Source organism: Mangifera indica, chromosome 20 (assembly GCF_011075055.1).
Source record: "Mangifera indica cultivar Alphonso chromosome 20, CATAS_Mindica_2.1, whole genome shotgun sequence".
NCBI lineage: Eukaryota > Viridiplantae > Streptophyta > Magnoliopsida > Sapindales > Anacardiaceae > Mangifera > Mangifera indica.
In genome coordinates this window covers 9,605,710-9,621,897 of record NC_058156.1, presented here as the reverse complement: position 1 = coordinate 9,621,897, position 16,188 = coordinate 9,605,710, and the positions used below count along the sequence as shown (strand labels likewise).

The 16,188-nt window shown below is 33.1% G+C and overlaps 2 protein-coding genes across 3 annotated transcripts; one reads left to right on the top strand and one right to left on the bottom strand.

The window, feature by feature from the left end:
* The first annotated feature begins 3,571 nt into the window (after nucleotides 1–3,571).
* On the top strand, nucleotides 3,572–4,961 carry LOC123203910 (dof zinc finger protein DOF5.4-like). Its single transcript, XM_044620393.1, has one exon. The coding sequence runs from the start codon at nucleotides 3,811–3,813 to the stop codon at nucleotides 4,726–4,728; it is 918 nt and encodes a 305-aa protein (XP_044476328.1). The 5' UTR covers nucleotides 3,572–3,810; the 3' UTR covers nucleotides 4,729–4,961.
* Nucleotides 4,962–7,808: 2,847 nt separating this feature from the next.
* On the bottom strand, nucleotides 7,809–10,573 carry LOC123204728. Of its 2 annotated transcripts, none has more exons than XM_044621532.1 (4): nucleotides 10,428–10,573; nucleotides 9,375–10,055; nucleotides 8,117–8,451; nucleotides 7,809–8,029 (listed from the first exon to the last, which is right to left on the bottom strand). In XM_044621532.1, exons 2-4 carry the CDS (start codon nucleotides 9,933–9,935, stop codon nucleotides 7,921–7,923), a joined length of 1,005 nt encoding a protein of 334 aa, XP_044477467.1. In that variant the 5' UTR covers nucleotides 9,936–10,055; nucleotides 10,428–10,573; the 3' UTR covers nucleotides 7,809–7,920. The 2 variants fall into 2 exon arrangements, with proteins under 2 accessions (XP_044477467.1, XP_044477466.1); XM_044621531.1 differs by having other exon boundaries at nucleotides 9,375–9,945.
* Between the last annotated feature and the right edge of the window lie 5,615 nt (nucleotides 10,574–16,188).

Here is a 16,188-nt window from a genome sequence, read left to right as displayed (position 1 = left end):
TAATATATTATTATTCTAAAAATTGTCATAAATATTAATAAAAATTTAAAATTATATATATTTATCTTATTATTATTTTAAAAAATTATTGATTTATACTAATAATAATTATTTTTTATTTATTTTATATTATAATTATATCTTACATTACAGCTTTGCCTGTCCTGGGTACATTGTCGTTCCATCTCTGATCTTATTATTCGTACTGTCCCACATCCTTCCCTAACTTCAACTTCAAGCTACTTATATACCCCCACCCCTATTGCACGGCTCTATTTTTGTGACAAGTATGGGCTCCACCTGACCTTTACTTCTGCTGATCAACGGCCAGTTTTGCACTGCACGTGTGCAGTATGCAGATATTTTCCGAATATTATACATATTTGGAAACACAAATTAAAAAAAAAAAAACGCACACCTCATAAATTTAAGTAAAATAAATAATAGATAAATATATAAATAAAATTTTAATATAAATTAATTAATTTTATATAAAATAAAATTTAATTTTTATATTTATAAATATAATATAAATTTCTGATAATATATATAAATTTTTAAATATATAATTAAATATATAAACAATATATTATTGTATAATTTTATATTAGATGTAATTATGAATATTTAGTAAATATTTGTGATTCTTTAATGGAATTTCAAATAGTTGTTTACAAAAGTAAATATAGAAGGTTTGAAATGTAAAGTTCCGAATCATTATAAATTCTAAGCACACTCTTACTTTATTTCTCTTTAATTTTTACATATGTTTGTTGTGATTGATGCCATTATTTGTTAATCATAATTTATGGATTAAAATTTGATAAAACAGCTTCAGTAGGGCTAAATTTAAGTTAAACCAAACTCGAGTTTGACTTAGTTTGCATGAAACCAACCCTAGGCTTGTCGAGCTCACTTCAAAGGCGTTTGAGTTCTAGCTTGAATCAAGTTTTTAGCTTAACTTGTTATTAAAATGATGTTATTTAAATGTATATTGATTAAAATGATATCGTTTTGTATAAAAAATTATAAACTCACGAGCTTAATGAGCTTAGCACTATAAAATTCGAGTTTGAAAATATTGAACTTTCAAACTTAAACTCACTTACGTTGAGTTTGTTTCCACTGTTTTTTTATAATCACTGTTTTTTTATTATAAATTTTTTTTTACTGTAATATAAAAGTTATCGTCTTTGATTATCTTTAAAAATTAATAATTATAAAAAAAAAAAAAACATTTGATAGACTAATCTAGAAAGCATATGGGACAACACATAAAAACAACCCACAAAGGTATAACCTAAGAGGCTATAAATTGTGTTTCAAACTTTAGTTTTACAACAGATTTTAACACAATATATCCCGTGACATAATGAAACATGTCAAATTAGACACAATGAAACATGTCAAATTAGACACGACTCATCAATCATTACATCTAAATATATTTTTTCTAAGAAATTTATAATTTAAAATTACTTAATTATATAATACAATATTATTATTATTTTTATATAAAATTATATATATTATTTATTTATATGATATTAATAATAATTATTAATGAAGTTTGCTCATGAAAACATAAAATAATTAAAACAATAATGAGATGTTGATTTGTGCCACCAACTTCTCTTGGTCACATCATTTGAAAAATTGAGTGATGCTCCTTTCATCCAAATCCAACCATTTCTCACTGCTTTTAATGCTGTATATAAAATATCATTTTCCAGAGTGGAATATATTTATTTTTAGGAAATCAATTAAAATATCTTATTTTTAATGTTTTTAAATAGATATAGTAGTGGATCATTTCAGACTGGTTTCAATATGACCTACCGTGTTTATAAGTTATATCGGATACAATGCTTACATAGTTGTAAACTTCTATATTAGACTAACACGTAAAAATATATAGACTTACAACACGACTTGTATTACATCAAATCATATTGTATTATATCAAACTTTTAACAAGCCTACTTTTAGGTTTTTGATGGACCGATTGTTAATTGTATATATATTTTATTTTTTTAATTATTTTTTGTTATACCTTTTGAAATTTTCATACTAATTTTTTAGTTTTGCTCATAAGAAAAATAACAAATAATTAATAAATTTTGATCCTCTATATTCACTTTTGGTTTTTTCATAAAATTAATAATAAATTTATTTATTTTTTTGCACTTTTTCATAACATTAATAAATACTTTTAGATTTTACATATAAGTTACTTGGATTTTTTATATAATAAATAAATTTTAAAAATAATTAATAAGTTTTTAAAACAATTGTGTACAGTGTCATACTAAGCTAGGCTGGCCTACCGAATGATTTGCTATGGCTCATGTTAGACCCCACAGGCTCGACTCGATTCTCTTGACTTATCTATATCTAAATAATTTTAACTAGATTTTTTATAAATTATATGAAAATAACAACTACTCTAATTTAATATCCGTTCTACTTTTTAATTTTTAAAATCTTAATCTCTCAAATTAATTTATTATTTAATTAAATAATTAAAAATTATAATTATATATATTGCTAATTTTATTTATTTTATAATTAAATGGATTAAAATCGCATTAAATTACTATTTTAATTAAATATTTATATTTAATATAATTCAAAATGAAAATTATATTTGGCCAAATGACTATTTCCCACCTAAACTATATTGAATTCTCAAAATTTTTCCTATTAATTATGGAAATACCGTTTACCCACCCATGAGTAATTAAAATTAACGGTGGTAAATGTAAAATCATCTCCCAAGGCTTCTCTGATGCTAATTGAACGTCCAAATGAGAGGAAAGAGATCGCCGGAAGGAGAGAATGCTTTGAGAGGGAGAGGCAATAGAGTTGGATATGTCGTCGAAGATTTCAAAACGAAACCCTAGGGTGAAACTGTTATTTTTTAAAACTTAGGCTAGGAAAAACTTTTAGTTTTTAAAGTTTAAGGGGGTAAAAATAGATAAAATTTTCAGGTGTTAGGGTTCTGTTAAATTTAACTGACCATGGGTGCGTAAACTGTATTTTTATAGTTAAGAGGGAAAACTTTTAGATTTCAACATAGTTTGGGTGGCACATAGAACTTTGGCCATTATATTTATGTGTATTTATTTAAATAAGAAAAAAGAACAACAAAAAATCAGGATTTTGGTAACAGTGAGGATCTGATTTATTTGAAATTAAGAGTTCTGAATAGCGTCAGATACATGGTACAGTAACCTGCACTGTTAAAAAATCATTTTTGACAGATCACCAATTACATCACACCACGTGGCCATTCGTCAACCAGTTGTACTGACACCGAGATAGCACAGCAGATAAACCGGGGTGGCCGACAAGTAGACTGCCTGATTTTGTGGACATCATCTCTCTCCTCTTCTCGTCCGTCCACGTGCCCTACATCCAGCCCTTCTGATTTCTCTACGCTCCTCTTTTATCCAACCACACCAGCTCAATTACAATTCAACCCCACATTCATCCCCACTATAACCCATCCTAGTAGGGGTGTTTTTGTATTTTTAACTTCCGAGGATTTGAGGAGTAAATAATGTAAACTTTGTGGGTACATTGGTGATTGGATGTTACTAGGAGATATGTAGAGGATATTTGTCAGAATTTCAGATCATCTTTCATCTTCAGTTCTGTTCTTAGTTCTTCACTAAGAATAAAAGTATATTTGATTCTGCATAAACTAATGGGAAGAAGGAATTTTCTGTAATCTTCAGGGCAATCGTTAAAAAGGTTTTTGAATTTTGCACCAAATAGTGAGCTTGAGCCGCAGTTTGATAGTACGGAATGCAAGAAATCCATTCAATCGGAGCGAGGCTGTACGGTAGCGGCGGAGACAGGCGGCTACGCCCTCACAACCACCAGAACCACCAGGCACTCAAGTGTCCTCGCTGCGACTCATTCAATACCAAATTCTGTTACTACAACAACTACAATCTCTCTCAGCCTCGCCACTTCTGCAAGAGCTGCCGACGCTACTGGACCAAAGGCGGCGTCCTCCGTAACGTGCCGGTTGGCGGTGGCTGTCGCAAGACCAAACGTAACTCCAAGCCTAAAACCTCTTCAGACTCCTCTGCACAACAAACACAAACACAAACACAAATTCAAGCACCAGCATCAGAACAAGAGCGCGTTAAAAGCAATTCTCATAACTCCAGTAGCGAAAGCTCCAGCCTTACTGTGACGACGAATAACACAAATGTTGAAGCGGTGTCCGTACATTCTTCCAGTTCAGCGTCGAACGTCTTGAGTATGAATAATGATAATAATAACAACAACGGCGGTGGTTTAGACGGTGCAACGACGACGGCTACTTTGCTGGAACAAGGTACGGATTGCGGTGGGATATTTTCAGAGATTGGGAGCTTAACGAGCCTGATAACGTCATCGAGCGAAACGCTGTCGTTTGGGTTCAGCAACTTAATGAATTCTCAACAAGGTTTAGAGAGTCATCATCATCAGTGGCAGCAGCAACAGGAACATCAGCCGAAGATGGTGAGCGGTCAAGATCATCAGACTGGGTTCCTCGATCAGACGGTGCAGGTTGAGTTATCAGCACTGCATGATAAATTGGGGAACGGGGGATTTGGATCGTTGGATTGGCAGGGAAGTGGTGATCTAAGCTTGTTAGATCTTCCTAACGCCGTTGATCATGCACCTTACTGGACTCAAGGCACTCCCCAGTGGACTGATTATCTCCCGTAAATTTCTCACCATTTTAACTTAAAAAAAACTTTTTTAATTAGAAAAACTCTCATAAATATCAAACAAATTAAATTAGAGAGTTCTGAAAATTGGAAATTATGTAAATTTTCTGTTCTGGTTGATTTTCTGTTAGTTTTTTTTTCTAATTTTTTTTTTTGGGTTTTTTCTTCTAATGTATCTGGAATTAAATTAATCAGTAAGAAAATATAGAGCGATTATAGTGTTTTGATTTATTTTATTGATTAATTGTGTGATTTGCATTGGCTAATCCTGTGATTAGTGCATAACATGACTCTGAAAATGCGCCACGTTGTCGTTTCGCAACTTTAAAGGCGATAATTATTACACGTTGGGATGTAACTGTACGGAGAAGTAGTGTTGGGAGTGTACCAGTCGGCAAGGGAGAGGCGGGTGGTGGGACCCCACGTGGTGGCGACAGACAAGTGACAAGTCGCATGCGTGATTATGATTCCACGTGGCGGTGATAATGGGCGGGTTTTCCTTAATGGTAGTAGGGCCACTGTGGGTTTACCTTATAGGCGGGCAGGTGACTGAGAGGATGGTTAGAAGAATCGAGGCGGAACATTTTTTAGTTTGAATTTAATTTGAATAAAAAAATAATTTAAATTGAGTTTATCAAACTAAAATTAATAACAGGTTAAATTTCATTTGAATAGAAATGGTTTGGTTTAAATATGTCAAGTTTATAATTTGAATCATGCTTTGGATTTTTGATTTGGATTTATGATTTGATTTAATGGTTTATTGATAGATTGATAATATCTTAGGTATAATAGATAAAATGATATTGTTTTAATAATTATTTAATATAATTTAAATCGAGTCATGAATCAAAATTAAATCAAATTGAATCATATATTTAGATGAGTTGAATTTTCTCTTGTTTAAGTTTAATTTGTCTTCAAAATAATTTGAATTTCTTGATTGGCTTGATTCAAGTTTGAGTTAGTTTGATTCGAAGTTGGTTAAATTTGAATTGGATTAAATTAGCTTTCGAGCTAAAGTTAGGTGGATTCAGATATGACCTAGTTTGTCCAGCGTGAAAGAAATTTAACAGTTGAAGAGGGTGACAGTGAGAGTGATAAAGAGATGTGTAAGTGTAGGGAAATGAAATCGGAAAATGGCGAGGAAAAGAAGACGAACAAGAAGAAGGATGACAGGGAAAATTGAAGGGCCTAGATTAGGTGGGTCGGTGGCTATTTTTGAAACAGGTGAATGTGGGGGCGAAGGGCCAACGGCAGGCATGTGCAGAGATGTGGTCTGCCTGGGTGATGCCATTGGTGCGTATGTGTATGTTTTCATTCATGATCCCCACCATGTTTTATTGGCTTCTTTTGGCATCAGCAACAGATAAATTGCAACTAACTTTCCCATAACTCCCTATTGTTTTCGGCATCGGAATGGCTTTTCCCCATGCCACTCCCCATTGTCCTTTTCACTTAAATTTTGGGGTTACTGCTGGATTCTGATTTCGGAGTCTTTATTTTCTTCACCCTACCGTTGGTTTGACGTTTGAAGTGGCAAGTGGTCCTTCTGGGCTGTTTTCCGTTGGTGGAGGACTGAAAGACTTGACTTTGAGTCAGATCTCTGCTGGGTCAACCTCGATTTGTGTATAAATTTCAGTCAGAAGACTTTTGGGTTTAAAAAAATAAAAAATTGAAATGAACCCAAATGCTGTTTTCACCTAAACATTTCAGCGATTTTGGAAAACAGATGAGTACTGTCCTGGTGGCTCTCAAATTCTAGGATGCTCACATGGGGGCAAAAAGTATATTAGGGTATTGATTAGAGATGATAATTTGATTTATAAAATTGGGTACTTAGTTTGTCTCTCCCCAATAAAAATAAAAGAGGGATGAAATTTTTCTTACTAGTGTAAGAAATTTTCTTTATAAAAATGAAAAGAGGGAGGGAAAAATTTTTTTTCTTGTGAAAAGAGGACGAGATTCCTCTTTTTAGGGATAAGATGTAAACGAAAAAAAGTTTTTCTTACGAAGACCAAAATAGAGATTAATATTTTCAACCCTTACCTAGTCCATTGCCATTCCTAGTATTGATTGGCTATCTAAGAAAAAATATTTTATTGAAGTTGCAGGGGCAGATAGATGGCGAAGTTTCAAAGATTAGAGAAGATGGGGTAGGCTCATTTGAAATTGTTGGTTAATTGGCAGGATCTGATCTAATAATTCAATGATCCATCCCCTATAATGTTCTACTTTTAAGAAAGAAATGAACCCATTTGGAAGATAAAACCGATGGGATTTGCTTACAAAAGCATTAAACATAACCAAAGACTTTGATGATATGTGACACATGAAGAGTCTAATTTAACATTTTTATTGCCTAAATAGACAATATAAGGATTAATTAGAATTAACTGGCACTGGACCAGTGTGTTATAGAATTGCCTTGACACTGCAGGCATCGATTGAGACTAGAGATTAGTGCCTCAAAAGTTAGGCACATGGTGGTGGTCCTCGGCTTGGCCTTGGCTATTGGGCATCATGATGGCCTTTGTTGTTCCACCAAAAACTTTATATCACACCTCAAGTGGTAATTTGACTGACAAAAGTTGTGAAATCTTCATACAAAAACTCAGAAAAGGCATGGTTTGAGAATGTTATTATTAAGATAAGATGAAAATTTCAAATTACTCAATTAAATGGTTGTAAGATCAAATATTAAATCTGAGTTATACTTGTCCGGTCGACTTTGGGGGGGGGGGGTGTTCCTTGTCGTAAAAAAAAACATTTGAGATCTAAGTGGAGCCATAAAAATAAGTCATGTTGATGCTATGGATGAGCAAAATTTGATGAATGGTTTGGCTTGAAATGTTTCCCAATCCCAAAATGATTGATAAAGATTTCCAGGGACAAATTGGTTTTCAGTACCCGAAATGGTATATTTTATTGGGCAAATTTTGTACCATTAAGCAGAAATAAAGCCCCGCCCTGCCCAGTCCCACAGCTTTGCTTTTTATCATGGCGGCGGTGGCCATTGGAGAGAAAGGGTGGTGGGACTTGGTCTTCTATGGAACGATGGACCAAGCCTAGTGGTTCTTTTAAGGAAACAATTTCGCAAGCATGCTTTATTGTTGGGCAAGTCAAAAGATTAATTATAAAATATTGTCAAAGGGATTTAGCCTTTTTGTTAGGGGCAACACCTTTGCATTTAGAATTTACAACACATAATAAAAGTCTTCCACCTTCCTTGTTTTCTCAATTGTCTTCTTTCAGCTTTCACCATTCTTACCGGGCTGCCATTCCATTCTGAGGGTAATCTGTTCAAAGCCAAAACTGAAGAGGTAAGAAACCTAAGACATCGGCTTATTGAGAGAACGGTGAAGAATTTGTAAACATGAACTTACATGGGAAACACAAAAGAATTTGCACTTGCATTGCTTCTATTTGACTGACTAGATATGCTTCCCGAATGTAGTGTTTTTCCAGATAAAGCAGTTGGGCATGCAGGAGGACCAGATGGAAAGGCTTTGGATTCTGCAGCTAGATCATGTTGTTGAAAAGAATCTTGATTTGAACTTGTTTCTGAGATGCCCTCTTGAGCCTTCAATGATTGCAACGCAGCAATCAAATGCTGATAAAATGCCCATTGTTGAGAGCCGCTGGTGGTTTTTGCAGGTGAATCAGAAGACTCACTTTCAGAAGAGTCGTTGCTTGCCAAGTCTGCATCCATACTAGCAACCTACACAATTTGAAGAGATCAAAATGTTAAACAGTCACATAGGAATACTAGTGATCTTAAAATCATGGCAATGTGATGGCAAAACATAATTAAATAAAGATATGCGGTCACAAGTACTACCATAATTTTTTTGTTGCCATTTGCCATGATTCTCTCAGTTATTTGACTTCCTTCTTTAACGAATTGACTTAGTTTTTTATCCTAGTATTACCATGAATGTGCGAATATACGTGAATTAATGCTCTTATACCAATTGACAGAACTCCAGGAACTAAAATGGATTTTGAGATGAACTATTTTTGTGTATTCTATCGGTAATAATAAAATGGTAGAATTTCAAACGTTGTGTCTTAACAAAATATTGGTAAAATGCCCCCAAGGTGTAGCTTGAATGACTAAGTGTGAAATATCTAAATAGTCTGAAGAGGGTTTAAGTTTAAGATCTACAAGCGTTATATCAAAATCAAATTCTTAAATTATTCAGTCAGTGATTGTAAGACTGAATTTAGGGTTTTACCTATTCAGTATAGTTAGTTCAATCTTTAAGAGATGGTTCGATTTGAATGGAGTTTCTTATTATCAAATATATGAAAAACTAGATAACCTTTCCCCTATACACAACACAATGTAGATAGATAACTTCCTAATTTAACAAAGAACTCTTATTAGCTTTAGCTTCCATTCTAATGGATAATCCCTTGGCTTATCTGCATAGTCTTTTCACTTTCTTACCTTCAACACCTGACCTTCTATAGTAGACTGCGATAATCTGGGGCCTAAAAAAGTTTCAAATTTTCACAACATCATGGCTTCCAGGTAAATTCATGTTACCAGCAAGAAGATAAATTTGATTAACTATGAAGAAACATTGATAAAGATAAAGCCACATCAGCAAATAGTTAGTAAGGGGCATCTTTTCTTACCTTCTTAATCAGCTGCAATTCATGTACAATCTTCTCTGCAGAACAATCAAGGAATCTTACATCCCTTGCATCTGTATTTTCTTCATCTTCCATCTTTAAGTTCTTGGATTCACATCTATCGAAAACATCCTCATTTGAGCCATTTTTGATTTTATGTTTTGACTCAATTGACAAGGATGCTTTCATCTCTAGAGTTCCCTTGGTTGATTCAGTCTTATTGCCCACATCAGAATCAAGCATTTTCTGGTCCATCTCATAATTTTCCACCAAGCCCTTATTGTGCTTCCGGAAAAATGTTCCAAGCTCTATTGTGCCTGCGTCCTCTACTATCCTTTTCTTATTTCTTTCTTTACTTCCTTCTGTTCTACTTGGACTTGCAGCCCTCAGCGCTGTCTGCAATTCATCCCGATCCCTCAAAGCCAAGAATTTGTTAACTTGAGGTACATTCTTGACAACTCCATCGTTGTTCTGTCTCTCAATTTCCGAAATTCTCAATGCTTTTATCTCCTGATAGTTCTCACTGAATTTGAAAGCCTTGCAATCTGACTTATTGTTCACCATTGAACATTCCCTGCATATATTTCAGAAATATCAACTGCTCAATCTGATTGTTACTGGATTTTTTATGTCAAAGTCCTGTAGTTTTTCTCTCAACCATCTCATCATCTTGGCAAACAATTTCTGTTTAAACAGAAAATATAATGGTAAACCCAAATTTTCCGGACGACTGTGACAATACAAGCTGAGATTTCATTAAGAAATTAAATCAAACAAATATGAGACAATGTTTGATCTAACAAAATTATTCTCTGTTCTGATGAACTGATCTTTCAATTGTCAATTCATAAGAAAAAAATTCTACCAAAAACAGTTTACTTTCCAAGAAGTTCTGCAAACCTTTCCAGATCAAACCTCCTATGCTTGAAATCAAATAAAAACACAGATGAACCAAAGAAAAATTTGACAAAAAATTGTAAAACCTGATATTAATCCAAACAATTTAGCTGAAATAAGTATGAATAAAACCTGGGTAGAATGACAAAATCAATTTACCTCTAGACTACAAAACTCATAGAGACAATAAACAGATGCATGAAAATGTTGAGGTGTTGAAAGTGAAAAGTGAAAACTAAGAAATTATAGGAAGGGATTGTCAAGAAGAGGATTTAGACATTAAAATTGGGTACCATAAATGGATAGATAGTACTTGATATCTTACCATTAACATATGAAACTGATGCTCAATTACCATCTATGTAGCACGGAAACAGAAACATGGAAATAAAAACATTTAAAAATATTTTCTAAAAAATATAAGAATCAGAAATGTGGAAAAATATATAAATATTAAAAATATAGGTTTTTTTTTTTTTTTTATAAATACCAAATTTTTAAAAAAATACAATGACATGCATTTCTTTAAAAAAAAAATATCACAATTTTTTAACAACAATAAAGTGTACACTCAACCAATTTGATTTATCAATCAATAATCAAATAAATAGTATATATCAAATCTGATTAAACCCCAATTTTTAGAGTTCATTAATAATTAGAGAAGTCAAAAATAGAGAAGAAACAAACTTCAAATACGGAAGAGGAAAGACAAAATTAAAGTTAGAGTTCAAAATTAAAAAAAGAGTGATATATAAAATTACTTTTAAATCGTTTTTCTTTTCCCAAAATGTACTTTAAGTTTTTTTTTTTTTTATATTTTTGAAATGTTTCGTATAAGTTTCAGGGTGTTTCATAAATATAAACGTTTTCGAAACAAAGAAATGCACTATAGGGTCAGTTTTATCAACACAAAATCCTTCTCCTCCATCACATTTAAAGTCTTTCCGCCAATTATGTTTTTGCTTGCAACTAAACAATTCTGCCGGCAAATTTTCATTCTAATTTAGAAACTGTTATAAATATAATGAAATAAATGGTAAAGTGATTAAATTGCCAAAAGAAAATTATGATTTTATTAAGGCAAAACCACGGTAAAATGGAAGAAAGAATCAAGAAGAGCAAGAAGAAAGCAAAGAAGTGAATGAATTTCATGAGGAGAGGAGGGGGTATTTATAGAAAATTTGCCGCCTCTCCAGCCAATAAAAATGGTTTCTTCCATGGTAAGTTTCTAAGGCATTTAATGCCTTCGCTTCTCTTTTGGCCAAAGTAAAAAATATGGGGTGGAAAAATCCACCATGCATAATACTCCCCCTTGGATTTTCATCACTTACAGATAATTATATTAACCTTATTAAGGAAAAACCCAGTGAGATAAAAAACCAAAGCAAAGGAACATAATTATTAAATGTCTTGTAAGTTAGCGTTGGACGTGTTTAAACTGTCTCATTAAAAACCTTACTAGGAAAACCCAGTGGGACAAAACCTAGTAAAGGAAAAAAAGAGTACAGGGCACCTTTTGTCCAATATTGGATAAACTTCCAAATTTTGCCTGATGAATGCTCTCCCTGATGAACGGTCCCCCTCTTTGTAGTAGGATTAACTTGGTTGCTTGTTGAGCCACCGCATACCGATGTTATACACTAACTTCTCAAATGTTGATGTCGGTAATGTCTTAGTGAACAAATCTGTAAGATTCTCACTGGATCTGATTTGCTTGACATCAATCTTTTTACTTTGCTGGAGCTCATGAGTGTAAAAGAACTTCAGTGAGATATGTTTGGTTATGTCTCCTTTGATGTACCCACCTCTAATTTGGGCTATACATGTTGTATTGTCTTCATATAATATGGAAGGAGTGTCTGTTGTAGAAGGAAGACTGCATGCATTCTGAATATGATGGATGACAGATCGTAACCATATACATTCTCTGCTGGCTTCATGGAGAGCTAAAATTTCTGAATGATTTGAAGAAGTTGTAACCAAAATCTGCTTGGTGGAGCGCTATGATATAACTGTGTCATTATAAGTGAAAATATATCCCGTCTGAGAACGGGCCTTATGGGGGTCAGAAAGATAATCAACATCTGCATATCCAACCAAACTAGGATTTTTAGGTGATTTGACAGAATCGAATAATCTCAAATTTCTAGTTCCATATAGGTAACGAAGTATATGTTTGATTCCGTTCCAGTGGCGACGGGTTGGTGCAGAGCTAAATCGGGCTAATAAATTAACTGTGAAGGATATATCCAGTCTCGTGCATTGGGCCAAATATAATAAGGCTCCGATAACATTAAGATACGGTACTTCAGGACCAAGTATCTTTTCATCTTCTTCTTTAAGATGAAATGAGTCTTTTTTTGGATCAAGAGACCGAACAACCATTGGGGTGCTCAAAGGATAAGCCTTATCCATATTAAAGCGTTTTAATAATTTTTCAATATACGTTGATTGATGGATAAGTATTCCATTTGAATTGTGCTCGATCTGTAGGCCGAGACAATATTTTTGTTTTCCCTAAATCCTTCATTTCAAATTCTTTTTTCAGATATTCAGTAGTTTTTGAGAGCACTTCAGGAGTTCCAATTAAATTCATGTCATTAACATAAACTGCTATAATAGTAAATCCCGATTCTGACATTTTGATAAATACACATACGCATATAGGGTCATTCACGTAGCCTTCTTTTTTCAAATATTTACTGAGGCGATTGTACCACATACGTCCGGATTGTTTTAATCCATATAATGATCGTTGTAATTTAATTGAGTACAAGCCTCTTGAATTGACCCCTTTTGCTTCATATAATTTGTATCCTTCAGGGAGTTTCATATAAATTTTAACGTCTAAATTTCTATACAAATAAGCAGTAACTACGTTCATTAGACGCATATTCAGTCCTTCAGAGACTGTTAAACTGATTAAATATCTGAATGTGATTATATCCATCACAGGTGCATATGTTTCATCAAAGTCTATACCAGGCCTTTGGGAAAAGCCTTGGGCTACAAGCCTGACTTTATATCTAGCAATTTCATTTTTCTCATTTCTTTTTCTCACTCACAAATACCCATTTATATCCAACGGATTGAACGTCTTGAGGTGTTGGAACTATAAGCCCAAACACTTGACGTTTTGCTAAAAAAGTTAATTCTGCTTGAATTGTTTCTTCCCATTTAGGCTAATCATGTCTTTGTTTGCACTCAGCCACAGTACGTGGTTCAAAATCATCATCATTCAGAATTTCAATAGCTACTGCAAATGAGAATATATCATCAACTATAATTGTTTCACGATTCTACATTTCTTGTGTATGAACATAATTTAAAGATATTTCAATATTCTCATTTTCCTGTTCTTCAGGATTTTGTACCACTTCAGGGGCTTGAGTCTCTTCAGGGACTATAACCTCTTCTAGAGGAATATTTGTTTGATTATTTGCCTTTCTTTTTTGAGGAACAGTGTCCTTTGATCCAACAGGTCTACCACGCTTCTGGCTCGAATAGATTGTTCAGTAGTCACATTGATTCTTGCTGGTGCATTAGTAGCTGGAACATGTGATCTAGTCACTTTTGCCATATCTACAAAAGCATCAGACATTTGGTTGGCAATAATTTGTAATCACACTATCCTTTGCACTTCAGTTTCACTTTGGGATGTGCGAGGATCTAAATAAGAGATGGTAGGTACATACTAAGTAAGTTCATACCTAACTTCAGGAGGCATTTTCTTTTCCCCTAAAAATGGGAAAGTTGTCTCATCAAAGTGACAATCTGTAAATCGTGCAATAAAAAGATCACCTGTTAATGATTTCAGGTACCTGATAATGGATGGTGAATTATATCCAATATATATTCCCAAACGACGTTGGGGTCCCATTTTTGTGCATTGACGGGATGCAATAGGGACATATACAGTACAACCAAATATTCTCAAATGAGATTCATTAGATTGGTTACCAAAGACCAATTGTAGGGGAGAATATTGATGATAAGAAGAAGGTCGCAAGCGAATTAACATTGCAACATGTAATATAGCATGTCCCTACATAGAAGTAGGTAATTGACTTTTCAGTAATAAAGTTCGTGCAATTATCTCGAGTCGTTTGATAAAAGACTCAGCTAATCCATTCTGTGTATGGACATACGAAACTGGATGTTCAACCTCAATCCCCATAGACATGCAATAATCATCAAATGTTTTGGATATAAATTCACTAGCATTATCTAGCCGTATTGACTTTATCGAATAATCTGTGAAATGTGCTTTTAATTTGATAATTTGTGCTAACAGTTTAACAAATACAACATTTCAAGTAGGCAATAAACAAACATGAGACCATCGTGCATATGCATCAATTAAGACCATAAAATAACGAAATGGCCCACTTGGTGGATGAATAGGTCCACATATATTCCCTTGAATTCTTTGCAGGAATGATGGAGATTCACCTCTAATTTTGGAGGGGGATGCTCTTATTACTAATTTACCTTGAGAACAAACGGTGCAGAATTGTACATTGGACAATAAAATTGTATGATTCTGTAATGTATGTCCATGTGAATTTTCAATAATCCTACACATCATTATAGATCCTGGGTGGCCTAAATGATCATGCCAAAGCGTAAATGCTTTTGGATTAACGAACTTCTGGTTCGATACTGCGTAGGTTTCAATTGCCTTTATGATTGTATAATATAATTCAGATGATAAAACAGACAATTTTTCTAGTATAAACCTTCTTCCGGACGCATTACTAGTTATACAGATGAATTTTGTACCATTTTCACTCATAGTTTCAAGATGATAACCATTTTTTCTTATATCTTTAAAACTTAGTAGATTTTTTCTGGATCTACTCGAATATAATGCATCATTGATGCTTAATTTGGTCCCATTGTTTAACATAATGATGGCTCTTCCGGAGTCTTCAATCAAATTGATTGATCCTGATATGATATTTACTTTAGCTTCAATTAATGCTAAAGTTAAGAAAAATTTCTTTTCCTTGAGAATGGTGTATGTTGTTGCACTATCCACCAAACACATGTCTCCCACATCAGCTTTTGAAGTCAACGCTTCAATTTTGGAGTCCATTTCCTTTCATTTAAAAATTACGTTAGTTATAACGTATACAAAATATTGAAAGGAAGAAAACATGATATTGAAAGATAAAATAATATTTATGACTCCAAAATAAATATATATGATGGACTTATAACAATCTTGGGCATCTTTGTCACTATACTAATGAATTTATTATTATATCCATATTTCGACTTGCAATCCTACAGGGATATGACGCCGAAGAATAATAGTCTTGTATTTGTCCTTCAGGGACATTTTATTAGTTAGCTCATAAATTCTTTATGTGAAGATTCATGTAAAAAGCCCATTTAATATTATCCATCCAATTTTAAGAACTTCAGGTTCAATTATTGTCATATTTACAAAACTTCTGGTTTTGTAGACAACATATGTGAGTTAATCTTTGAAACTTCAGGTTTAAATATTATCTCATATTTAAAATAGCTGATTTTTGTAGGAGAAATATTGAGACTAATTTTGGAAGCTTCAGGTTCATATATTATCCTATATTTACAAAACTTCTGGTTTTGTAATTAGTATTTATAATAGTATTTTGATTATATTTTGGACTTCAAGTCCATATTTTTCACACTATATGCAAACTTCAGGTTGCAAAGGTGATATTATTATTTTAAAATAAAGACTTTGATGAAACTTGAGACTTCTGGTCTATATATATGTATTCTCATGATTTTACAAACTTCAAGTTGTAAATCGTAAAACTTGGGACTTCTGGCTCATATATATATTTTCACGATTTTACAAGCTTCGGGTTGTAAATCGGATATAAATATCATAATAAAAATTCAGATAAATAAATATTGAAAT

Bases quoted from the DNA above. Each gene is read 5' to 3' on its own strand.
- LOC123203910 (XM_044620393.1), top strand. From the start codon at position 3,811: ATGCAAGAAATCCATTCAATCGGAGCGAGGCTGTACGGTAGCGGCGGA.
- LOC123204728 (XM_044621532.1), bottom strand. From the start codon at position 9,935: ATGGTGAACAATAAGTCAGATTGCAAGGCTTTCAAATTCAGTGAGAAC. The intron at 8,452-9,374 runs GTAAGAAAAGAT...CAAATTGTGTAG, and splicing joins AATTGCAGCTGATTAAGAAG to GTTGCTAGTATGGATGCAGA. The intron at 8,030-8,116 runs GTAAGTTCATGT...GGCTTTGAACAG, and splicing joins AATTCTTTTGTGTTTCCCAT to ATTACCCTCAGAATGGAATG.